The sequence below is a fragment of the Natrix helvetica genome (assembly GCF_964273705.1).
Source record: "Natrix helvetica genome assembly, chromosome: 1".
Lineage (NCBI taxonomy): Eukaryota > Metazoa > Chordata > Lepidosauria > Squamata > Natricidae > Natrix > Natrix helvetica.
Window position 1 is genome coordinate 41,464,415 of NC_138548.1, and position 26,597 is coordinate 41,491,011.

Here is a 26,597-nt window from a genome sequence, read left to right on the forward strand (position 1 = left end):
TGTAGTAGGTATACACTTAGGATGCCAATCTTAGGAGAACAAAGTGGTAGTAAGAGATGCTTCAGTGTCTTCCTTTGGATCAGTCAGCTCCAAATATGGAAGTTCTCAACATTTTGTTCTATACATTTTGGCTTGGGGATAAGTCATTGCTTACTTGCTTTTTGACATAAACTAATATTGCATACTGGTCCTCTTCAGATTTCTAAGAACATATTGATGCAGATAAGTCTAGTCGCTCTTGAATGGAATTAAGGAGTTGCAATATATGTTATATTGAAAGTGTGGACAAAGAAGGAAAAACATATCCATTTGTCTAAATAGTTCCTGTACATAAAATACATATAACTGTTCTCTCTATGCATGGATACAATTGTCATTCTTCTTAATCAGTGGCCTCCAACTGCATGCACAGAACTTTGTAGGGGTGTGCAATGCTTTAGATTCAGTTTGGAAGAGATGTTTAGAAACATGAGAGAACATGAATACAACACCAATCTGCATCTTATTAAAACAGCTGTTTCAGAATTATGCAGCTGCCACATGGAACTTTTCACTGCAGTTGTATGATCCTAAAAACAGAGAAAATTGCTTTAATAAAGACAATATTGCATTTGTGGTCTCCTGTATCCTGAAACACTTATTCTTAGCCAGATCCAAAGCATTGTACAGCCCTAATATTTTGCTTCTGTGTAGACTCATTTTCATGTTATGCTGAACAGACAAATCTACTCCATTGATCCTGCTCCTATTCCATTGAACTGCTGTCCCACTTTTCATGCTATGGAGGTTTACAGTAGGTTCCAAAAATAAAAGGTAAAGGTTCCCCTCGCATATATGTGCTAGTTGTTCCCGACTCTAGGGGGCAGTGTTTATCTCCGTTTCAAAGCCGAAGAGCCAGTGCTGTCCGAAGATGTCTCCATGGTCATGTGGTCATCATGACTTAATGCCGAAGGTTCACAGAACACTGCTACCTTCCCACCAAAATGTGGTCCCTTTTTTTCTACTTGCATTTTGATGTGATTTCGAACTGCTAGTTTGGCAGAAGCTGGGAGAAGTAATAGGAGCTCACTCCATTACGTAGCACTAGGGATTTGAACTGCGAAACTGCTGACCTTTCTGATTGACAAGCTCAGCGTCTTAGCCACTGAGCCACTGTGTCATTTTTAGGTTCCATAAATACCTTTAGTTTTATTCATTTAAAGACTAAGCCAATTATAATACTGTAGGTTCACTCATTCAACATAATTTTCACACCCAAAGGTTTCCCGAGTAACATGAGAAACAAAATAGTTTAAATAAATTCCAGAGAAAATACATGAATAGAAATAAATCTTACATAGAATATACAACATGATCTCATCTGTATTAGCTATTTCTAACCTAGGTTCTGTTTTTAGTGACTAAAATGCACATTTAGTGTTGGTTTCTATTTTAATTATTTTTCTTCAGGATGGTGAAACTGTTGCAAGGGATGAATTTTAAGCTAAATATACATACACTGCAGATTTATTAATAATGCCGATTTATACTGTTCTAAGGATTATTTCTTGAATAAATTGTTAAAACTGTAAAACAGCAAAATACATTTGTTGCCTTGCCAAAGGAGATGATATTGGAACCTGTTGGTATACGATCTACTGTATTTTAGTTATTCTTTCTTCTACTGCCTTTAATTGTTTTATCAACCAACAAAGTTTTTTTTTTTTGAGGAGGGAGAAAATTAGCATAGGATGCTGCTTTCCCCAGAGGTGTGTTTGAAAAGAAATGTCAAGTTGTTACATATAGAAGTTATTTCAAGTTAGTCCAAATCACTTACTAAGGTAAATAATTCAACAGCAAAACAAGTAATCAAAGCAGTTGTATAGTAGTACTGTATGATGCTTCAATCAAACAAATAAAATTAAAAAATAGATTCTAGTTGATTTTCTAAATCTATTCTCAGGATCAGACTGATGATGGAAATCAGATTGTAGATGATCCGTACACCCCCTTATCCAAATTTGGCTTGAATTACTCCAATGAGAAAATATCTACTAACATTCCAAATATTGGGCTGCATTGTCACACTTCAAATTATTTCAAGCAGTTTTGAATGTTCAGTTGAAATCTATGCTATAGGTAAATCTTATCAATACTTATCACCTGGAAAATACATTAATACGAGGTGATAATATTCCCACTTTTCTCTCTAAAGGTACCTTGTAGCATGTAAGTTGGCATATAATGTATAGGTTTTATTCAAAACTGTCTTCCCTTGCTTCCTTCTCCTTTGTTTGCGATATTTTTCTTCTATTTTTGAAAACTAGAAGTGGCTTTCCTGCTCACAATATGCTATGCCAGCTTCTCAGTTATCTAAAACTCTTTCTTAGGTTTTCTCTTCTTTTTCTTTCTTTCTTTCTTTCTTTCTTTCTTTCTTTCTTTCTTTCTTTCTTTCTTTCTTTTTTCTTTCTTCTTTCTTTCTTTCTTTCTTTCTTTCTTTCTTTCTTTCTTTCTTTCTTTCTTTCTTTCTTTCTTTCTTTCTTTCTTTCCTAACTGCAAAAATAAATAAAGGACTAAAGGACGTTTTATATTGTGTATATAACACAAATAATCCTAACAAACATGCTCATTTATCATTCCCATTGAATATGATTTTAATGAGAGAACGCCCCTGCTTGAGTCTGACTAATGATGTTGCTGATGAAGTGAGTACAATGCATATCTAATATTGTCCTCTGTAATAATAAATGACAGCTTTCTAGAACAGATTTTAGCCCCATATTTTCTTTCTTTTCTGAGTCAAGACAAGGTCATTTCACTGATGACAGCTTTCAGACATCCAAGTTACTTAAAATCTCTTTTTTTCTGATTGTAAAATCTGAGACAGAATAAAATAAAGAGCTCCTGAAGTTTCATTTTATATAATATATATACATCCCAAATGTGAAAATCTTCAATCAGGCTATCCTAAGGAATGGTTTTGCTTAGAAAGAAAGCTATTTTCTTTCACTTCTTTGTTGCTGTTGGGTTTTTTTTTTTTACTCAAATGTTATCCTGTAGCAGATGTAGGCTGCATGCTGTGAATTCAAAGGCTTTGTGATCTTTTGTTGCACGCAACACCCATGGATTGTAGGGGTGCTTGTGAAAATGTGTTGTGCAAAGCAAGAGCCTATTTCTGACTTGCCCTCATTCATAAGTCTCAGCAGGGACCCATTTACATTGTGGTAACCCATTTGGATATTAGTCCTACATGCACATTCCTTTGGCCAGAGACTCTTTTTACCTACTTTTCATCCTTGCTGCTCAGGAGGCGATGGCAATTTCATTCCTGGCCATTTAAAAAGCTGCTTGAGTTACCCTTTGCTTACACAATTTGCCAAAACAGAATTGATGTCGAGACAAAGGCGTTTACAGCTATGTTTTTAAAAAGGAATTTCAGAAGCATCAGATGTCTATTCTTCCTCTGTCCCCTGTCCATCTTAATGTATAATGGTGAAATGAGCATTGTGTGTTTATTTCTATCACAAAGACATCTGCAATACAAATCTGAATAACAATTAAGTTTGACCGTCATATTTCTTCTAAATATTCAAGGGACTGCAGTTGTCTGTAGACAATTCTATTAGATATCTTGCTTAGATAAAGTTAACAAAAATATGATTATTGGACCATAACTCTCGGAGGGATTTGGTATAAATTAATCTATCCTATGCATGATTGTGGGGCACTGTGGTTCAATGGCTAAGACGTTGAGTTTGTCATTCATGTAGTATTCTCCCGATGACGTCAGGCTTACCCTGTCTGACTGCCGGCAACAGGCAAGCCGCGTCTGATTGGCTAAGACATGGCTTGGCTAAACGCGGGCCGTTTCCCTTCCCTGATTGGTTGCCCTGCTTGACAGCTCCATATAAATAGCTGTCAAGCAGGGAAAGCTTTAATTCTCTCCTGTATTAACTGTGAAGACCTGTTGCGATTAAACTTGTTAAAGTTACCTCAGCCGCGTCAGCCTCTTGCTTGCCCACCTCTAACAAGAAGTGGTGGCAGTTTGGCGGTTCGAATCCCTAGTGCTGCGTAACGGAGTAAGCTCCTGTTACTTGTCCCAGCTTCTTTCAACCTAGCAGTTCGAAAGCATGTAAAAATGCAAGTAGAAAAATAAGGACCACCTTTGGTGGGAAGGTAACTGTTCTGAGCACCTTCAGCATTTAGTCATGTCGGCCACATGACCACGGAGACATCTTTGGACAGCGCTGGCTCTTTGGCTTTGAATCGGAGATGAGCACCGCCCTTAGAGTCAGGAATGACTAGTACATATGTGCGAAGGGAACGTTTACCCTTACCTTATGCATAATTACTCAGAAGATAGTTCAATGGATCTTACTCTCTGCAGTAGGATCAAAAAGTCAAGATGATGACCATGTAATCAAAGCCCCACCCATTTTATGTGCACATAAAAAGGGGCAGGGCTTGGATCTATGGTGCGTCCCCATCCTAACTTCTTTGATACTCTCTCTGCAGACACCGCTTATGCCCTGTATAAGTGTCAGTTTACAGAACTGCTTTTATTGTTTCTTTCCACTTTTTTCCTAATATTTTTTCCAAACATTCAACCACTTTCCTGTAACTTAAATCTATTATATTGTATCCTGCTATTTGGGATAATAGACAGTTGGAACTAATGGCCCACCATCTCTCAGCCAACTCAATGATCTCTCATGGTGCACATAGGTGAGATGGGCAGCTATATAAAGTGGAATAATAAAAATATAAATAAGGGAAGTTATAAACTGCAGTTCAAAGATCTGGAGGATCTTTTTTAAAATAGGTCATTTTTAATCTATTCTACTTCACATTTATATACACAACATATTGATATATACGGTATACAGTATATACATATGTGTGATTATGATTATTTTTATTCAGTGGCAACAAATAATGGTACCCCCTCCCTCACTGGTTCACTTTTTATGACATATTTTAATTGAACTATCAAAAACAAATTTTATTTATAGGTTAGCTAAAGTAAGTGCAAATAATTTCCCTTTATTTGCACATATATACATTTTACTGTAAAACATGGTACATTGTAATGGCAATTTTTAATAAATTATGTTCTTCAAATACAACAAATAAAGTAGTTCCCTGTACAATTTATTAGAAATTGCCATTGCAATATAGCACATTTTGCAATACAAATATAGGTGTGTTTGTTAATTAAAATTCCACTGAATGGGAAAGTGCTTACAAGTATGACTTCTAGAAGTGGCCCTGCAGTTCCATTTCAGGTGTTGCAATCTGTCCCTACATTAATTAATAAAACGGCAGAAGAAAAACACAATTATTAAACCATGTGCCAGGCAAAGGGATTTCTCATTTACGTTTCTGATCAGATACAAAATATGTCTATATTAAGAATTAGCAAATGTTCCAAATCTGTATTTGCTTCATTATCTATGTATGTATCCGCTTAGTTTTATTTGTGACACAATTGAAAATAATACTAAAATTTCAAAATGAATGTTTTGAAATATAATTATCTTACAATACACTTTTTAGAAATGCATCTTGATTTTTTTAAAAACCAAGAACTGCTACAGAACATTCATTATGCGTGAAATTTGGGGAGTCTTATCACCTTATGAATCCAGACAATGCAATCATCAAAATTCCTAAAACCTGAATCCCTCAAACAACTCTGAGGCAGCAGAACAAAAAAAAAAGGATACAGCATTGAACCTTTTATTCTACTACACAGCAGAAGTGGGTTCTGGCAGGCACTACTGCTGGTTCGCTTGTGGGTGCGTTGTGCACGCATGCTCCGTGTGCGCACGCTTGCTTGATGTGCACCATGCATGCATGCGCAATGCAATAAAATTGTTCTGCACATGCGCAGAAGCAAAAAACAAGATGGTGCCGCCATAGGCGGCGCCTGGAGAACCAGTTCGGGGGCATGGCAGGCCTGTGTCGCTGCCAGTTCCAGTGACCCAGGCCGCCAGATCACTACCGGTTCGGCTGAACCAGTCTGAACCAGTAGGAACCCACCACTGCTACACAGATTTATTTCAAGGTCAAAGTGATGAAAAGAACAAGAATGATTATGCTATATATATTTTCTTTAATAAAGCAGCTATCTCGTTTCCCCTGTATGCGTCTGTGTGTGTGTGTGCTTGTGTGTCTCTCTCTCTCTGAGTATGTGTATACTGTCCATGTTTATTCGTTTACAGATGCTTCCACTGTTCTTAGGACTTCTGACATCATAGACTTAACAATAGCAATAGTAACAACACTTATATACAACTCCATAGTGCTTTACAGCACTCTCTGGATGGTTTGCAAATATCAGCATATTGCCCCCAATCAGGGGTGAAATGTTCTGAAGTCTGCTACCGGTTCACTTCGCGGGATTTCCTGCTTTCTAGCGAATATAAATTGTGCGGCACAGCTGATTGTCGCACAGCTGATCGTCGGAACTTTTTTTTAAACTTTTTTTAGCATCTTTTTACTGCTGGTTCGGGTGAATAGGTAGTTAAAAATGCTATTTAAAAAAAAAAAAGTTCAGACAATCATTTTTTTATTACCTGTTGGGATGAATAGGTAATAAAAGAATGCATTTTTTTAAAAAAAGTTACTACCTATTCACCTGAACTGGTAGTAAAAAAATGCTTTAGAAAGTAAAAAAAAATAAGTTCTGACGATCAGCTGTGCGACAATCAGCTGTTTCTAGCAAATATAAATCGCATGGCACAGCTGATTGTCGCACAGCTGACTACCGGTTCTCCCAAACTGGTAGCATTTTTTTACTAACAGTTTGGACGAACCGGTACCCCGTTTCCCTGAAAATAAAACCTCCATGGATAATAAACTCAATAAGGATTTTGAGCGCATGCGCTAAAATAAGCCCTCCCCCCCCAAAATAAGCCCTCCCTGAAAACATTGCTGTACCGGTAGCATTTTACCCCTGCTCCCAACAATCTGGGTCCTCATTTTATCAACCTCAGAGTATAGAAGGCCGGGCTAATTTTGAGCCGGTGGATTGAACCCAGGCAGTGGCAGAGTTAGCCTGCAATACTGTATTCTAATCACTGTGTCACCAAGGCTCCAGAATTAAAACCATCTTCCAAGGATCAGAATTTTTTAATAATTATCCAAACTGGTTTCTGATAATGTTACTGGGATATTGCCTAATATGATGGCTCTTGGGTTTTCTTGTAAGGTTACAAAATTCATGTCGATTTACTATACGTACACTGCTTTACTATATTTACATGATGAATTTTCTAACTTGCATTCCTCCTTGCCCTGATTGAGCCATTATCAACCTTAGCAGTCTTCCTGCTACCTGTTAGTAGAAAGCCAGATAGTAAAGACTTCCATTGCAAGCAGTAACAGGGGTTCAAATTAGTTCAAAGACTGATTTACAATAATCCCCCTCCTGATAAGATTTGGAGGATTAGGAGGCACCAGAGCTTTTTGTGATCTACCCCAGTCTATTCTCAAGTCTCCCTTCTCCCTTCTGCTGATTCCAGAACACCAACAGGGGGAGAAAAGCACTGTGTATTATTATTGTTATTTTTGTACAATTGTTAAGTGTGTAAAAATTGCCTACTTTTGCCTTACTTTCAAGGTCCCTATAGGGGGATTGCTGCCTTAGTTACTTGTTTATTTTTTTATACTGATGTCAGAATATTTTGGCATTTCTTCTTCTGCTTCAAATCCTAGGATGTGTTTTTCTAGCACCCCATTCTTTTATGTTCTTGTCATCTCCCTACACATTTAATTTTCCATTCAACTTAGAGAAAGCCAGTCACTGCTTTCTATTGAGAGGCTGCCTGCTAAAGTATTGTATATAATTAAAGTTTCTTATAGGAAAATAATATTACCAGCTAGTGTCTACTTATTGACTTACAAACAGGTTGTAGACAGTAGCTCTCCACCCAACGTTCTGCCTTTATTCTACTCCCACTCCACCCAACAAGAACAATTGTGCAGCTGTTCAAATACCTTCCTTGTATAAACTACAAATGGCACAGAAATTATGGCATTTGGTTATTTCTGTACATGTCTTCCTTGCTCACATATCCTTACCAGGAAAGCAATGGCACACTGTGCAGTAAAATCATAAATAGTATCTTTCTCTACCACGCTACACGTGGTCCTTTACTTATCACAGTTCATTTAGTGACCATTCAAAGTTACAACAGCATTTCTAAAAAGTGACTTGTACGACTGTTGCAGCATCCCCATGGTCACATGATCAAAATTCAGCTGCTTGGCAACTGGTTCATATTTATGGCAGTTGCAGTATCCTGGGGTCGTGTTGATCACCTTTTGCAACCTTCTGACAAGCAAAGTCAATGGGGAACCCAGATTCATTTAACAACCGTGTTACTAACTTAGCAACTGCAATGGTTCACTTAACATCTGAGGCAAGAAAGGTCATAGAATGGGGCAAAACTCAGTTAACAAATGTCTCACGTCGCAACATAAAGTTTGAGCTCCATTGCTGTCATAACTCAAGAACTATCTATATACTAACTATCTGCTTCATGTCTAAATCTCCCCAAGCTCTGTCACCATTACACTACTTTCCTGCTCTGTCCTCATCACTTCTGACTTCCAATTAGCATTAATGGGGCAGCAGCATCTCTCAGACACAGCAACAGAAAGATAGTCCATTTCACAGCTTATGAGTCCGTGCTTCTGGCTCCTCAGCTAAATTTTATATAATTTCGAAAACCAATCGACCCATCATACCTACACAGATAGCAGCCTGTTCTGGGGGATGTTTTGCAAAGCAAACAAATATGTAAAGATAACTGCACAGAGAAGACGAGTGGAAGAAAAGATGCTGAAGTAGGATGGGGGAAGGGGACAATTGACAGTACCTGTTGTCTGCTACAATGTCCTACCTGGCAATGACTACTTCAGCTTCAACTGCAACAATGCAAGGGCAAACAATAGATTTGTTTCTCCGCGTAAGGCAGGGGTGTCCAAACTTGGGAACTTTAAGCATGGCTGGCTGGGGAATTCTGGAAGTTGAAGTCCACAAGTCTTAAAGTTCCCAAGTTTGGACACCCCTGGCGTAAGGTAAACCGCTCCAAACTTGATTGCAGAAAATACGACTTCAGCAACAGAGTGGTCAATACTGGAATGCTCTACCTGACTCTGTTGTTACATCCTCAAACCAGTGGTGAAATTCATTTTTTTTTTACTACAGGTTGTGTGGGCATGGCTGGTTGGGCATGACAGGGGAAGGATACTGCAAAATCTCCATTCCCACCCCAGTCCTGGGGGAAGGCTATTGCAAAATCTGCATCCCCACCCCACCCAGAAGTGTCATTTGCCGGTTCTCCGAACTACTCAAAATTTCCACTACCGGTTGTCCAGAACCTATGAGAACCTGCTGGATTTCAATCCTGTCTCAAACCCCCATAACCTTAACCTTAACCTTAAACTGTGTAGCGTGGACTCACCACTTTCCTAAGAGGTCTGTAAGGGGGTGTGCATAAGCGCACTAGCGTGCCTTCCATCCCTGTCCTATTGTCCCCATTTATTTGTACTCATTTCATGTGCTCCTGTCCGTGTTTATATTTATACCTGTTATCTCATACATGTTTGACAAACTAAATAAATAAAATAAAATAAATAAGTATTTAAGCTTTGAATTTTTTTGTGTCTTATTCATGAATTCATTGAAAGTTTGGGCCAGAAAATATATATGTGAACTTGACAAGTGACATGTGCAAAGCAGAAAAAGGGAGCCTTGTATAACTGAAATACGTTCACGTTCAAGTTCAAATACTTCACTGCTCTCAACTCAGTTACTGGCTGGCTGGATCTAAGACTAGAGGTAATCGTTCGCAGAAAGTCCCAGTCTTGAAAATAGGATGTTAAGAATGCTGGGGAATCTCTATAGAAGGGGTAAAAGCATAAAAGCCAATAAAGTCTGCTTAGAATAGATTGCATATATATGGTCCAGCCCAGCGTTTCTCAACTTCAGCAACTTTACAATACAATACAATACAATACAATAGTAGAGTTGGAAGGGACCTTGGAGGTCTTCTAGTCCAACCCCCTGCCTAGGCAGGAAACCCTATACCGTTTCAGACAAATAGCTATCCAACATCTTCTTAAAGACTTCCAGTGTTGGGGCATTCACAACTTCTGGAGGCAAGCTGTTCCACTGATTAATTGTTCTAACTGTCAGGAAATTTCTCCTCAGTTCTAAGTTGCTTCTCTCCTTGATTAGTTTCCACCCATTGCTTCTTGTTCTGTCCACAGGTGCCTTGGAGAATAGTTTGACTCCCTCTTCTTTGTGGCAACCCCTGAGATATTGGAACACTGCTATCATGTCTCCCCTAGTCCTTCTTTCTCTTAAGCTAGACATACCCAGTTCCTGCAACCGTTCTTCATATGTTTTAGTCTCCAGTCCCCTAATCATCTTTGTTGCTCTTCTCTGCACTCTTTCTAGAGTCTCTGATAAGACTTTCTGATTCTTATTCAAATTCCAGAATTCCCCAGTCAGCATTAGCTTTGAGCTGTGGTGGCCCAGTGGTTAGAATGCAGTATTGCAGGCAAATTATGCTGACTGCAGACTGCCAGCAGTTCAGCAGTTCAATTCTCACTGGCTCAAAGTTGTCTCAGCCTTCCCTCCTTCTGGGGCCAGTAAAATGAGGTTGTAGATTGTTGGGAGCAATATGCTGACTCTGTAAGCAGCTTAGAGAGGGCTGTAAAGCACTGCGAAGTGGTGTATAAGTTTAAGTGATAGTGCTATTTGTTTGGTTTTATTTCTGTGGGATTTTGTTGCTGATTCTCATTCTGTTGTAAAAGCAGAATGGAGATGTTAGCTGCCACCTCACACTTGCTTGTGCTTCGATACCATTCGGTAACAATCTGCCATGAACGGGGGGGATGCTTGGGGAAAAATGAAAGGAACTGCTGCTTGGGGAAAGTGAGAATAACTGCTGTATCCCCCCCCCCCCGACTTTGCTGTATTCCTCTCCCCAACCCCCCCCCCCTCCGACGCTGCTTTCTGTATCTCCACTAAATGCTAGTTTTGGGGTCATCTGGCTGGAAGAAGAAGCTGCATATCAATCTCCTCTTGAAGTGACCATTCTGAAAATATCTTGCTTGAACCTATTTGGTCATTGGGGAGCGGGGGGGCAATGATTTTGGCATGCAATTCTCAGTTCTACTATGCACTACTGCAGTGTACTTGGCTTCTAATATATCTTTCTCAACAAAGGGAGCCAAGGATCATTTCTATTGAGAGGTTTAAATTGCAGGAGGTCTGACAGTGGGCTAACCAACATATTGCTATCACCTATTTCATCTGCTGTACAAGTAGTCCCTGACTTGCAACCGTTTGTTTAGTGACCGTTCGAAGTTACTGAAAAAAAGTGACTCATGACTATTTTTCACACTTAGGACCATCGCGGCATCCCCATGGTCATGTGATCAAAATTCAGATGCTTCATATTTATGACAGTTGTACTGTCCCCAGGGTCATGTGGTCACCTTTTGCGACCTTCTGACGAGCAATGTCAATGGAGAAGCCAGGTTCACTTAACAATCATCTTACTAATTTACAACTGCAATGATTAGCAACAACTGTGGCAAGAAAGGTTGCAAAATGGGGCAAAACCCACTTAACAACTGTCTCGCTTAGCAGCAGAAATGTTGGGTTCAATTGTGATTGTAAGGCGAGGACTACCAATAATGTATCTTTGTTCTTTTTGAGGAATTACTAATATTATTGGGGGAAGGTAAAAACAGGTCAGAGTTAATGGGGGGGGGGGGGTTGGAGATGGAAAAAGTAAAATTGTTTAGGAGATTTGAAGCAGGCAATATCTGTTAGCCCTCAAAAGGAATATCACAAACAGTTTTTCTTGTCAAATCTCAGCTACAAAATTCAAAAGCAGTTGTGTTCCTTAAAGGCTAGGAAATGCATTATTCTTATGACTCTCACTGTATGAGTACAACAGGGACGTGCAGTCAGGGGAGGCAGGGGAGGCAGGGCCTCACCTGTCTTCATGAAATAATAGTATATAATATTATATACTATATATATATATATATATAATATTATATACATCTGTCCAGGCGCGCCCGGGAGCTGCGGAGGCAGAAATGTCGGCGCTTCCGGATGATGAAGGCACGAAAGCGACTGGGTTCCCCAGTCGCTTTCATGACTTCGTCATCGGGAGCGCCAACAACATTTCTGCCTCCGCCCTCCGCAGCTCCCGGCCACGCCCGGACGGAGGTAGCCAGAATGGCGCCGAGGCAGTCCGGCGGGCGAGCGAGCGAGCGACCGAGGATCAGGCTGCCTCGCTCGCTCTTTCGTCCGGCCGGCCGGATGTAGCCACAGCGACACCGAGGCGGTCCAGGCGGACGAAAGAGCGAGCGAGGCAGCCTGATCCTCGGTCGCTCGCCTGCCGGACTGCCTCGGCGCCATTCTGGCTACCTCCGCCCGGGTGCGCCCGGGAGCTGCGGAGGGCGGAGGCAGAAATGTCGGCGCTGCCGGAGGACAAAGGCACGAAAGTGCAGCCGCCTGAATGGGAAAGCAACGAAAGGGGCAGCGACGGCGGGCGGGAAAGCAACGAAAGGTGCAGCGAGGGCGGGCAGTGGCTGCAGGCGGCAAGGCTTGAGCGGGGTGAAAGCGCAGCCCCTTTCGTTGCTTTCCCATTCACCCCGCTCAAGCCTTGCCCGAGGGAGCTGGGGATCGGGCTTTGGGTTGGTGGGAGACCTTGAAGGAGTGGGGGGAGGAAGGGACTGGCGCTGGTGGAGGAAGCAATGCTACGCGGATCAGTGCACTCCGCGGTCCCCTTAATGTTCACTCAGGAAGGCGGAGAATGGGACCACGTGTGCTGGAGGCTGAGGCTGCCTCACCTCCTGCACACGTGGTCCCATTCCCTGCCTTCCTGATGATGTCACCAGCCTCCCCAGCCATAACCCTCACCGCACGTCACTGGAGTACAATGCAATATAAATATAACAGGGTCTTGAAAGTCCATTTGTAGTATATAATATTTTGGGAAATGTGTAAATCAAAAAGCATGTACATCTGCAAAGATGCAATTTTATCAGCTGACTTGAGAATCTAGATATGTGGCACAGTCTGTGCAGAGGTTGTGTTAGATTGCTGCTGGTGATTCTTTTATCTCAGCTGTTGGTAATATTCATGCTGTTTTATATGTTTTATTATATATAGTTTTTAATATATTGTTATATATTCATTGTTTTATGTATTAGGTAATACATAATTATAATTGTATTCTGTATTATAGTTGTATTATAGACATTAAATAAATTGAATACACACACACACACACACACAATACACAGTAAAATGTCCACAACCTTAGGTTCTGGTATACACAACTCTACTAGGTTGAGGAAAAAATGAGGATTCAGAGAATTAGCATGATGAAAGATTCCTGTTCTCCATTAGATTTCCAGAGGAATCCATAATGACTTGGGATTTCCTGCAGAGAAAGACATTATCTCTCTGCTTCTTTTTTCAAGCTCAGTTTCCAGCACAGATGGATTTCCTGCTCCACATGAGTTCTCATTCTCTCTTTCCTTTTGAATAATAGGAAAAGTGAATAATATCCAGCCATCATCTATACTTTTACTCACATGTTGGAGAAAGTGATATTGTTTACCAACTGCCTTTGTTAGATTTTATTGCATTATGACTAAAAGCTCAACTTACAAAAATCTTATTAACTTTGTTTACACAAAATGATATCCTATGACTAATAGAACCACGGTTTAAAAAATTAACCCAATTGATTTTACATGATAATCTGAGCCATCAATAACCAGACACATACTGTGTGGTTCCAGCCATGGTCCAAATGAAAGAATTAGGCCCGAGGGAGTCATCTTGACTATCACAAAACAATTCTGTGTATCAAGCTTCAATAACTATTCAGTATCAAAATACCACACTATGAATATTATGGCTTATACCTGATACTGTACAGAACTAAAGGCAACTCATCAGCAGTGTTTCTGGGCATTGTTTACTGGACCAGGATCTGGATTTCGCAAAGAAAGATTTTGTGCAAACAACTTACGTTTGCACAAAGCTATCCCATACTCTAGGAGGAGAAAGACAGGACCTGATGTAAATAAAAGCAGCCAGTGAGACTCAACTAACTGGCAGGGAGCTTAATTCACTTCCTGTACAGATCTGAAGCCATATAGGGTAATGCTCTGAGTCAAACTATGCACAAAAATCGCATTAAAGCAATTCATGTATTCATTTAAATACTTTCAGGCATCAAGTGTCAGGACATGAAGTGAGGAGACTGTAGCAGAATCAGACTATGATGAATGTGAGGAAGATTGTTGTTATCGTTTTTAATCTCTTATGCTTTTCCCAGCATAAAATCACTGCAACGGGCAAATATTCACAGGCATCAATAGAACTACAAATGATTATATGTTTGGTTGAAAATCAGGCTTGTCAGATGTTGCACCTTTTCTATCCTGCTCTATGGAGTAGGGAGTTGGTCTGTGACAGAAAGCTACTTCAAGAGACTAGAAGCATTTGAAATGTGGATTTACTGGTGGCTGTTAGGTATAAAATGGGTGAGACAAAATCAAAATGAACAGGTGATAAGCCACCTGGGAAAACCAAGGCAAATCATCAAAACTATTAAAAAGTGAAAGTTAGAATATTTTTGACAGGTGATACAACACCCGGAAAAATACAGCATACTTCACTAATCCTCCAGGGAAAGATTGAAGGCAAATGTGGTCGAGGTAGAAGAAGAACATCATGGCTTCAAAATCTAAGGCAGTGTTTTTCAACCTTTTTTGGGCAAAGGCACACTTGTTTCATGAAAAAAATCACGAGGCACACCACCATTAGAAAATGTTTAAAAATTTAACTCTGTGCCTATATTGACTATATATAAAGTAATTCTCTTGAATAGGAATCAAATAAACACAAAGAAAGTATTTTATAATTACTTTATTATGAAATAGTAAGTAAACAGAAATATGAAAAATTATAAAATACTTTATTCAGTGCGCAACCTGGGCCTGTTTGGCTGAACACAAAGCTGATATTCTGGCTGGAATCGAAGAAAGACACACACGTAGCTCTTCGTCAACAGCTCTCAGTCTCTCTCTGTATTTAGTTTTTATAGTCCACCAAGGGCATCAATCATATTAGCCCAGGGATCTGCAAAATTTGCTCTTAAGACTGGTGGACTTCAACTCCCAGAATTCTGAGAGTTGAACTCCACCAAGGGCATCAATCATATTAGCCCAGGCAGGGATCTGCAAAATTGGCTCTTAAGACTGGTGGACTTCAACTCCTAGAATTCTGAGAGTTGAAGTCCACCAAGGGCATCAATCATATTAGCCCAGGCAGGGATCTGCAAAATTGGCTCTTAAGACTGGTGGACTTCAACTCCCAGAATTCTGAGAATTGAAGTCCACCAGTCTTAAAACAGCCACCTTTGCAGACCTCTGTGTTAGCCCAAAGCCTGGCGCTGGGCGGGCCTTGCTCCCCCATTGGTGGAGCCCCAAGAAGCGAGGAGGGAGAAAAAGAGACGGAGGCAAGGAGCTTCTCCCCCCCCCCACAAAAATCTTATCAGGGAGCCGGTGGGCAGTAGCAAATTAGCTGATCACGCGGCGTGATCGGCTAATTTGCTACTGCCCGCCCGGCTCCCCAGTTAGATTTTTGCTGGGAGGAGGCGGGGGGGAAGCTCCTTAGCCTCCGTTTCTTTTTCTGCCTCCTCGCTTCTCGTCCCCGCCAGGCGGATCTGATCGGAACGCCCGTGTGCAAGAGGCGAGCCCTTACTTTTATTATTACTTTTATATTTATTCTGTGTCCTCCTGCTCCGGTCCTCCTGGTTTTTTTTTTTTTAATCTTTCGAATTTTTCAATTTTTCCCACGGCACACCAGGCAACATCTCGCGGCACACTAGTGTGCTGCAGAACAGTGGTTGAAAAACACTGATCTAAGGGACTGGTTTGGATAAAACTCAGCAACACTTTTCCGTGTGGCTGTTGATAAAAATAGGGTCGCCAACATGATCACCAACATCCGATGACGAATATGGCACAACAAGAAGAAAAATGCAATTATTGCCACAGTAAGGCAAAAACTTTATTTTCCTTATCAATAGTTGCAAAAAACTGTATTTGAGGTCCTTTTTTTTTAAAGACATCATGCATGTAGTCATGATGGCATTCGTTTAAATTACATTCATTATAAATACTGTTTCTGCCATTTACTGTAACTCCCACCTTCCTGCCTTCTCCCACTTTCCTGATATGACTCATCTCTGCTTAACAAGCAAATATGCTTCCAGCTTCTAACAACTAGCTCTGGTACACACTAGGTAACAGAGCATTTGATATGGCAGATAAGAGTCTCTCTTTTCCACTTTATTCCTCTAATGCATGCAATGCTCTTTTCATTCAATGCAGAAGTTAGAACTGGATGTGTTTTGAGATGCCAAAATACATATTTTGAATACAAACACTGCTCAAACAAATTTCTTCATGTCTCTATTGGCACAATCAATCAGCTCTTGGTAAAACCTTTAGGGCACACTTATACTTTGAGAATGATAAATAAGATACAATTGAAGCATAGAACAAAGATTTGCAAGTTACTAATGCTGCTAATAATTCCTCAGTTTCCAGTCTCAAAACACTAGCTATAAACAAACCAATGGATGCAAGAATTCTGAGTTCACTTCATTGAAATATTCCCTATTTGGCCATTTATTCCACATTTAAAAACAGCCACTGAATCTGTTCCTTTATCTGTTATCTGTTATTTCAGTCTTCCATTTTTTCCCCTTATCATTTTGTAAGGTTTATTCTATCTATGGATATACCTTGCTATAGAATAAGAAAATCTTTAACAAGGACTTGAGTGATGGAAGATAACAGACATGAGAAAGCATTTAATATAATAAATAAATGGGTTTTCAAGTCTTCATTCTCTTAATTCTTTACAATGGAAGATATTTGGTGGCCTAATAGTCTCTGGCTATTTCTTCTACTGATTTATAGCATTGACCAATCATTAATTGTGCTGTGACACAATTAGAGCAATAAAGACTGCCATTATATTGACACAACAATGTAGGGTGACAGTAGAAGGTGCTGCAAATCACTAGTGAAAAACAATCTGCATTCTAAAATGCCATAATGGACCTCATCACATGCCCAGGAAATAAAGTGACTCCATGATTGCTCAGAATTATTTTATTCAGTACTGAAAGAGATTAAAGTTTTGCTCTTCTGCATCTATAGTTATTTTCAAATGAGCTGTTTTATATCACCTTTTCACAAAATGGCTCGGCATTTAGTTGGACTGGATTCCTTTAATGCAATTTCCTTTTTGGAATAGAAACAGTACGGTGCAGTGTTTACAGTGAGGGTTCAGAAGTTTGTGAACATTTATTTTGGCCAATTTCTATGGTGCGTTGCTAAGATTGGCGTAGCCTCCTAACGGTAAAAGCATCTGCTTAGATATACTGGGCTAAGAACTCAACTTCATACTAGAGTGCTCTTCCATCTTTCAGCAAAAATCCCTGTTTCGTTTTCATTCCCGTTTCTGCAAATCTTTGGCAGTTAGGAAATGATGGGAATATATTGCAGCAGGCTGCTATTTCTGGTCCCTGTTCCAGACAGTGCCTGCCAAGGTGATCCTGAGCATAAATCTGGATATTACCATGGCTGAGGAATTATGTCACAATGTATGCTGTCACCATTTTCCCACACACTATTAAATGCCCCTCGCCTAATCCCTCAGCACAGAATTAAATTATTTTCAACAAGCCAAATAAACACACAACATTTGCTATTCAAAACTTTAAACTAACAAAAACAGAACCTGTCACTTCCACAACATTTTTCCTGTTATGGCTGTGCAAAAGCTCTGCAGGATGTAAACTGGCTTTGAAACGGAAAATCCTCCCCAAACTCTCACACCTTCTTGTTCTCCCACAGTGACAGGATTAGATATCTACTTAAGAAGCAGGCCAGTTTCCTATGTATTGCTTTTGCAAGCTGAGAATCTGAACTAGGACAATGTGGTAAATAGAAATCAAGCACCTACCCACAGCCATTCCCTCGCAGTCTGACATCATGCGAAAAGAAGTTTCTTTAATTCTGCTTAGAGGAGCCGCAGGAGGATAAATACAGAACTCGTTCCGTCATCAGGGCAAGCCGATCAGGAGTTAAGAAAATACAAACTGCTCTCTCTCCTCCCCCCACTTCTTCTTATCTTTCTTCTTCCCAACAGTGTATTTACACACCCAAAGAGTTTAGAGCAACATATTCTGGCACTGCCTTCTCATTATGGGATGTAAAGATAAGAATGTGCTTTTGTGCCAAAAGAGCACGCTATTGGTGGATAAATTTGTTGACATCCCTCCCCTTCCAACAGCTTCCTCTGTAACTGGCACATTAAAGGCTAGAAAATGCCATGGAATATTTATGAAAAAGCTTTTAAGCTTATGCTGGGAATCCGAACTCAAATGCCCACTGAAATAATCATGATGCAAAACGCTTATAGCCAGGGCTTCTTTCCAAGGGATTCCTAGTTATGTAACAAGAACATGTCCCTGATTTTCAGGCACTGGAGAAGCACGAAAGCAGCTCTGGATTTAAAACACTTTGACAAAGTGTGTGGAAATGTCTGGGGCCAGGATACGTTGTTTAAGTATATATTTTAAGGAAACAATTCTAATAGTACCAGAAGGCATTTTCTCTGCTAATTCGCTCTCTTTCTGGGTTAAAACAAAGCATGCTTTGATTCTGGTTCATGCACTTCATAAAACTGTTAGTCACTGTATTGTGAATAAAAATACAGTTGTGGAATATTACAAGCCATGGCTTTCTTTAAAGCAGTTAGATTTACTCAACATGCTAAGCTCAAAGTAAACCAATGACCGAACAGTGCCCATTTTTTGTTAGGCTTAGATCCAACCATGTCTTTGAGAGCATATCAAGGTTACACATCGGAAGAAATCAGGGCCACATAAAAAGATTTTGAAAAGATAGGGGGAAATAGCAAATCGATTTAATATTAATACTGCTACAATTTATTTGCATAAAGACTCCACCTCCTCCCGTCTCAACTGACTCCCAGGTTGAAAACAAAATATGTTCTCCGACAGTTGCAGACACACAATGTATGTCTACATATGACTTCCAAGCAAGCTGATGGGCTTGATTTTGTACAAATATGGCTTATTCTGATAAGTGAAACTGACCAAGTTATTTTACTCCATCCATGTTTTCATGTAGGGGTATTTTCCTGGGCATAAAAACTTCCTTCAATTTGTTTTTCTCTGAGAAAATGTGATCACTGAAACAAAATATTTTTTCCAGTATTTACAAATAAATTCACAAGGTTCTTCTTATTGCATTATTGTTGCAAAGGCTCAGGCTAGCATGGCTGGGAAGGTAGGTGCATTTAAAGACAGCACAGAAATAGATATGCTTAGGAGTCATTTATTTCAATTATATACTTAATTATGGACTAGACTCTGGTAATGAGAAGGCAAGGCAGGATAGCTGCAAAATATAGCTTTGTTTGCGGTTGTAACTTTTGATTGGGAGCCACCCAGTTGGTTATAAATGGGCAGCTATGTAAATGTTTTAAATAAATAAATAAAATGCCTTTTTACTGTTAACAGTACAAATCCTCCATAGGTCATAGCTCAAAAAAACCCCAATCCTTTACATATTTAGAAATACATATTTATGTGGATTTTTAATACAAACTTTACCCTTGTAAAACTGACATGGGTTAGAAATACAGTGATCCTTCCGTGGATACATGGCCATTTATCAGTCTGCAAGGAGGGATGTGTTTTCTTTTATTTACTTATTTAATTTGGTTTCAAGTTTGCTATCACGACATTAGGTGGCTTACGAAAAAGAAAACAACATCTTAAAGAAAGGGAATGCAATTGGCTGGAAGACCTACTCTACCCTACTGTGTAACCCAAAGAAAAAATGTCAAAAATGTCCAAAACTGAAGGAGCTAAACCACTACCCTATTCCAAGATCTGGAAGAACAACCAGGATTAGAGCTGTTTATTAAAAAAAAAAATACTTAAGATAGGAGCACTATAGATCTCCAGGGAGTGGTTGGGGGGATGTCATTCCAGAGGAGTGATCACCAAGAAGTCATACTTTCTGGGTGACTGAAGATGACATTGCTTGATTGACAGGATCCAGAGCACTCAATGGACAGGTGGAAACATATGGAGACAGGCAGTCCCTCGTGGAGCCAGACCTTATGGCAGGAAAGGCTATATAACCTTGAACTTTACCCAGAAGTCAACTAGCAACTAATGAAGCTTGCAAAGTAGCTGTGTGTGTGTGTGTACTATGACACATCCTTCACTGCTTGAGTCATTTGTATCTTCCAAATGGTCTTTGAGAACAGCACCCTGTGGATTCAATTAAAGTAATACAATTGTAAGAGACTAAGGTATGAGTGACTGTCTAAAGGACCTCCCACCTTGAATATTCCAGACAACAGTATTATTAACATCAATATATTGTGGTTAAACTGATACCCAAATATGAACACACACAAACACACATTGGCACCTAGAATTAAGATTAATCAAGTAACATGGGGCTTCAGATAGACAAAATTACAGAAATCTTTAGGCACAACTGGCATTCCAAGTGAAGCTGTGCAAAAGGCCCTCTAGCCCCACCTGTCACCCACTCTTTGAGAGGAACTGTGAGGGCCCCAAACTATACATTACTTTTGTTGCCTAAACCATTAGGATCTTGAAATAGTATATAAAAACAAATGTAAAACACTTTGTATACATTGCCAGTATTGATCTGTAGGACAACCCTACAAGGTAAGGCTGTTTTATTCTGCTCCATGTTGATAGATTTAAGAATGTGGACAACCTTCAGGCAGGTGTTCCAATTTCCAGCATTATTTTTATTGGTTTTGACCTTCTTTTCTTTCCCCTTCCCCTTTCTCTCTCTCTCTGATCCTAAATTGCCTTCTTTAAAAAGGAAAACTAAAAAGGAAAGCAAAAGTAGGAAGAATGATCTGAATGATATGTAAGGAGAGAATGAGGAGTAAGGCAAATAACATTTTGATAACCTGTGCTTTCCAACTTGTAAACTGTGAAAGAAGTACTTTCTGGTAGAGCTAAAATTTACACTGGGGATTTCCAAATGCATAGTCCAGTCTTGTAACTAGATATGGGTGGGGTTCTAATTTATATTACTAAGTAATTTACTGTATACAAAGAATGAATGTTGCAAAATTTAAAATATTACTGCTGTTGAAATAGGATGGAGAAAAATGAAATGGTGTGTAGCTAAACAATAATGTCTCTTGTTTAGAGAAGCAATACATGTCCATCCACTCAACCTGTGAAGGGTTACACAGCATTGTACAAATGAATTATGCTAATATATGATTGATACACGATTTCTCCTGTCAGAAGCTTCCATGTTCTTACCTCTGATTAGAACGTTGACAGCATGTTTGGCCTCGTATGAGTGCCTCTCTGACATAACAGATGAGATGAATAGATTCCCTTCAATCTTCATTTATTAGCTACAACAAAGGTCATATGGAGTGATTGCTTTTGCTAATCAACTGGGCCTGCTTATTAAGTATATACTTGTTTATTTCAATGACGTGAACACATGCCAATCCAGTTTTACATGTCACTCTCTTGCCAAACTGAAAGGGTATACATAACATTATGTATCATAGAACTCTGTGTGTATTCATTTCTGATCTATATAAACATATTTGCTTTCTTCCCCACCCTTCTTTTTTCCAAGCTAAGGGAAAGGAAAATAGTCACTTCTCACAGGGACCAAAGAGTAATTAATAAGCACATGGGGAAAGAAGCAAATTAAGGAGAAGCTTGATATTTATTTTAACGCATTTGAATTTCCAGGAAAATTCCAAATTATTGAAGATAATACAGTCCCTAATTCTTTTCAAATATGTGTATTCATCACTAATGCAAAATATATATCTCAATGCAAACTGACATCTCAGTGAATATAATACAATGGAATGGAATACAATGTCATACAAGTCACAGTTTTAGAGATTAACACTTTGAATTCCTCTATGCCTCAGTTTCATGGTTGACTGATTTCTGTATTGTGATAAAAGTAACAGATACAAATTAAACCCCATTCATCAGTATTGGGGGGTGGGGGTAAGGGCCACATATGTATACCCTTTAAGTAGTCTGGCAAGGGCTACAAAAATTAAATTGATTAGTGTACAAATTACACTAGAATGTGAATACATGTATTCAATAATTCAACATTTCAATTCAGATGCAATTTTTGGCAGGGCTTGGAAAGCTGCACACAAAAACTTTTTAGGTGACATAAAAGATAATGAAAACAGTAAAAAGCACAAACCATACATGTCAGAAAAAACATTACTCATGTAGATAAGATTCCATAAGGGTGTCAGAACCCATCCTATCCCACTCCGTGGGGAGGCAGAAAGATTTTCAAAGACTTGTTGAACATGGTCACAAGAGGAGCTGTACAAATCTTGGGACGATATCCCAAAAAATAGGTGCTGAAACAAAAAAAATACACATTTCCTAGATCCCAACAGATGGCATTGTTTAATCCAAAGAACCAGAGCATGCCCATCTTGCCCAAGTGTAAACTGTTAGACACAGGTGGTCCTTTATGTCATAAAGGACTTCATACATAATAACCATCAATGAAGAACATTTCTTTATTCCTAATATGATCTTTGTAACCAAATGCTTCAATTTGGCAGCATTATAAGTCTTATGTACGGGTAGTGAGCTTGTTTGAAGATTCTAGCAGGGGAGCAAAGCTATTGTATGTCCTTGATGGAAGATCAGTACACTCCTTTTATCTGGGATGGTTGTCCTCTTCCACCAAGCATACAGCTTCAGGAAACATGCACATGGAGTGGTGAGGAGAAAAATAACACCCACTTAGCCAGCCGGATCAGCTGAATAATATTGGTGATCAATAGGGTGACAGATGTGGTAGCCAGATCGCCCTCACATTCCACCGGTGAGTTTAAATTAGAGTCCTGGACAGAGAATCTCCAGTTGGTGGGACCAGTTTCTGGCCTAGGTCCTGAACTAAGGCCTGACTCATCTGGCACAGAATGCTTGGAGAGATTATTTGAATAGTAATCTCAGATGAGACCACGATATCCTAGAATTAAATGAATGATGTATGAAGAAGAACAAAACAATACCATATGCAGATCAACAGACCATTTCTAGGGGGCTGCTGGCAAGCCATTGTATTCTTTTTCTGTCTTCAGAACAGAAGCAAGTAAGCTGCAATGGAATGGAATGGGGTCCAGAAATGGTTCATTAACCAGAATAGTCATAACTAAATCCCTGACCTGAAGTTCCCTATCAGCAGGGTTGCTAGTCATGCTGGCTGAGAATTATAAGCTAGTAACCCTCATTCAAGGGACTCAGTGGCTCAGTGGCTAAGACACTGAGCTTGTTGATCAGAAAGTTTGGCAGTTCAGCAGTTCGAATCAAAGCTTCTGCCAACCTAGCAGTTCGAAAGCACGTAAAAATGCAAGTAGAAAAATAGGGACCATCTTTGGTGGGAAGGTAACAGCGTTCCGTCCTCCTTCAGCATTTAGTCATGCTGGCCACATGAGTATGGAGACGTCTTCGGACAGCGCTGGCTCTTCGGCTTTGAAAAGGAGATTAGCACCGCCCCCTAGAGTCGGGAACGACTAGCACATATGTGCGAGGGGAACCTTTACCTTTACTTTAACCCTCATTATCTGGAGGATAATTAAAAGGCTGGACCACATTGTCTGCTATAAAGAAGAAGAAAAGAGAAAGGGTAGTTTGGGTCATTAAAATAAATGCCAAAATACCACACAAGAACAATAGTTTAAACAAGGATAGAAATATCCTGAAAACAACTTTATTAGAGAAGCAATCTTATACATGTCTATTCAAAAAGAAACTCTGCTGATATCAGTTAAGATTTATTTCCAAATAAGAGGATTAAAGTTTTAAATATTTATAACCCTTATTTCTTTCTGCTCTAAAGATACTATATAGAATCTCAGGTAAACATCACTCTCATACCATAAAATAAAGACAATTTCTCAGGGGCTCTGCTCATACTTCATGTTTTGAATAATGTGTTTAAGTGTTTAAAGGAATAATAGATATTCCATCAGATGTAGAAAAGAGAGCTTTCTTAGTGCTAAATAATTAAGTGCATGGGATACAGGATGAAATTAAATAGGGGTGTGTTTGAAAGGAGGAATAGATTTCTGCTTTGCTTTGCAAGACCAGGTTATTTAAGAATAAGGCAGAAAGTAGCCATGCTTACAGAAAACTTATCTCTTCTCAGATTAAACTATTCAGTAAAAGGATTTAGCTTTTGCCAGTTCAAATAGACAAAATCAAGACATCTATCTTGCAAACCACTTGATGGGATTACAAAATATTTAATGGAAACTAAATGGGTCAATCTGCAGCAAGTAAAATGAGGTCCATAGAATAAAATGTCTTTGAAAAAAATAAATTAATCATCTATGAGATATAGCAACATTTGTATATAGAAATCATTGCTTAGACCGAGGTACAATATTATTATATTGTCCATGAAACAAAGCATAAATACAAGCAATACTCAAAAAGTTCTGGTTTTCACCTTATGATTTTATGTGGTACTTACAGCTGCTATATATACATTTGAATTTAGAAGGATTAATTTGTGTGGTGAACAAGACAGCTGCCTCTTTGACTTTCACAAGGAAAATGGACCTGAAGGAACCACTTAGATAAATGGCTCATCAAATTAGCAAGTCATATTTCTCTGAAAAAAAATTCAATTCATAGAAGAGCATCTGCCCTCTTGAACTTTGTATAATACATAGCACTGACATTATAGAAATAATCCAACAATTTACACAGTTTCTGCTGGCTGGCTCTTTTCCTTTGTCTTCCTGGGTATATTTTCTCCATAATTGCGACTGGATCTAGATAAAAGATACAAAGAAATGGCAACACAATTCCTATTTCAATTCAGACTTCAATAATAAATTATGTGTTCTTCCAGGAAATAATGAAGGGGAGGATGAAGGAACAGGACTGACATAGATTGATATATTTTCTGTATATTTCTATATTCTGGGAATACTACTTTTCTTTGAATGAGTTTAAATTTTCACAGCCAGATGGATTGCCTTCGAAAGTGCTGAAGGAACTAACTGATGATCTGATTGAACACAATAATCTTTTAGAAATTCTGGAAAATGAGTAAAGTGCCAAATGATTAAAGGAAAGAAAGAAATGTTAAGACTCTAGAAAGAGTGCAGAGAAGACCAACAAAGATGATTAGGAGGCTGGAGGCCAGAGGTGGGTTCCTACCAGTTCGGCCGAGTAGGTAGTAATTTGGCTGGCCATGCCCCTAAACTGGTTCTATTGGAGCCGCCATAGGCGCTACCATCTTGTTTTTTGCTTCTGAGCATGCGCAGAAGCAATTTTTTTACTACTGCGTATACGTGCATAGCACACATCAAGCGCACATCCCGCACCTGATCCTACCAGTCTGACACCGAATGGGCAGTTTGGCTTGTCCCCACCCACTGTGTATCATCACTGTTCATCCCCTCCTGCAATGCCAGCAGCCATGCACCATCACCATTCGCTCCCAACACCAACAGCTGTGCACCATCACTGTTCGTCCCCCCCATGCCAGCAGCTCCTCACCACCGCAGCTCTTGCCCTATCCCCCAGTCTGTCCCCAATTGTATTGCATGCTGCCCCCCCCCAGGCCCCTTGGTCACCACCACCACCCGTACCATCCCTGCCACCCACCACCCAATTGGCTGAGCACCTTGAACTGCTTAGATTAATGTCTAATCCCTCTCCTCATGAACTGGGAGAAGAATGGAACAATTCTATTCATTAATCTGTAGGTTTTGCATATACTGTACATAAGGTCAAAAGATATTTTCGGGCTTTAGATGGACATTCTGAAGAAAGCAATCTTAATATCTTCTGCGTAATACTAGCAAACCTTGTGCAATTGACAGATACTTAGTGCAACTTGGCAAATTTGGAACAGAATGATTTGCCAACTTTTTGGCTAATCTTTGCCATAACTTCCATAAAGCAGACACAAAGGTAGAAGAGAATGATATCCAGCTGGCCCAGATTATCTGATGAGGTTCCAAAGCAAAAGAATCCCTGGAGGAACTAAGAACAGCAACATTGTGTTCTCAGGAGTTGTAGACCACAGCATTGGTTTACAGGGTGTAACTGCTTCAGAGGTAATTACGTGTGACCATAAGAAGGATATTCCTCCTGCGAAATAAAGAAAGGTGCAACAGCCTTGAGATATAGAGCCACACTGAAGAAATTGGAACTAATATTGAAACAGCACACCTCAGTTATGGATTAACATCAGACAGAATCCCTGGCAGGGAAACCTGCTGATTTGAGTAACTGGATATACTGGGGTCAAATTAGGGCAAGTCCTGGTTAGCAGGAAGATTGCACATTAAGCAATGCATTGAGCACGCTAACCACTTGTTGTTTTAAGACTCTGCTAACTAATAATAATAATATAAA

At 39.5% G+C, this 26,597-nt stretch overlaps 1 protein-coding gene across 1 annotated transcript in view; it reads right to left on the reverse strand.

Annotated features, from left to right (window-relative positions):
* The window catches only part of EML1 (EMAP like 1), a 145,734-nt gene extending 127,479 nt beyond the window's left edge, over window positions 1-18,255 (reverse strand). The window contains exon 1 of the mRNA XM_081935783.1: window positions 18,077-18,255. Coding sequence (XP_081791909.1) covers window positions 18,077-18,107 — 31 coding nt within the window. The 5' untranslated portion in view covers window positions 18,108-18,255. The remainder of the gene's footprint in view (window positions 1-18,076) is intronic.
* Between the last annotated feature and the right edge of the window lie 8,342 nt (window positions 18,256-26,597).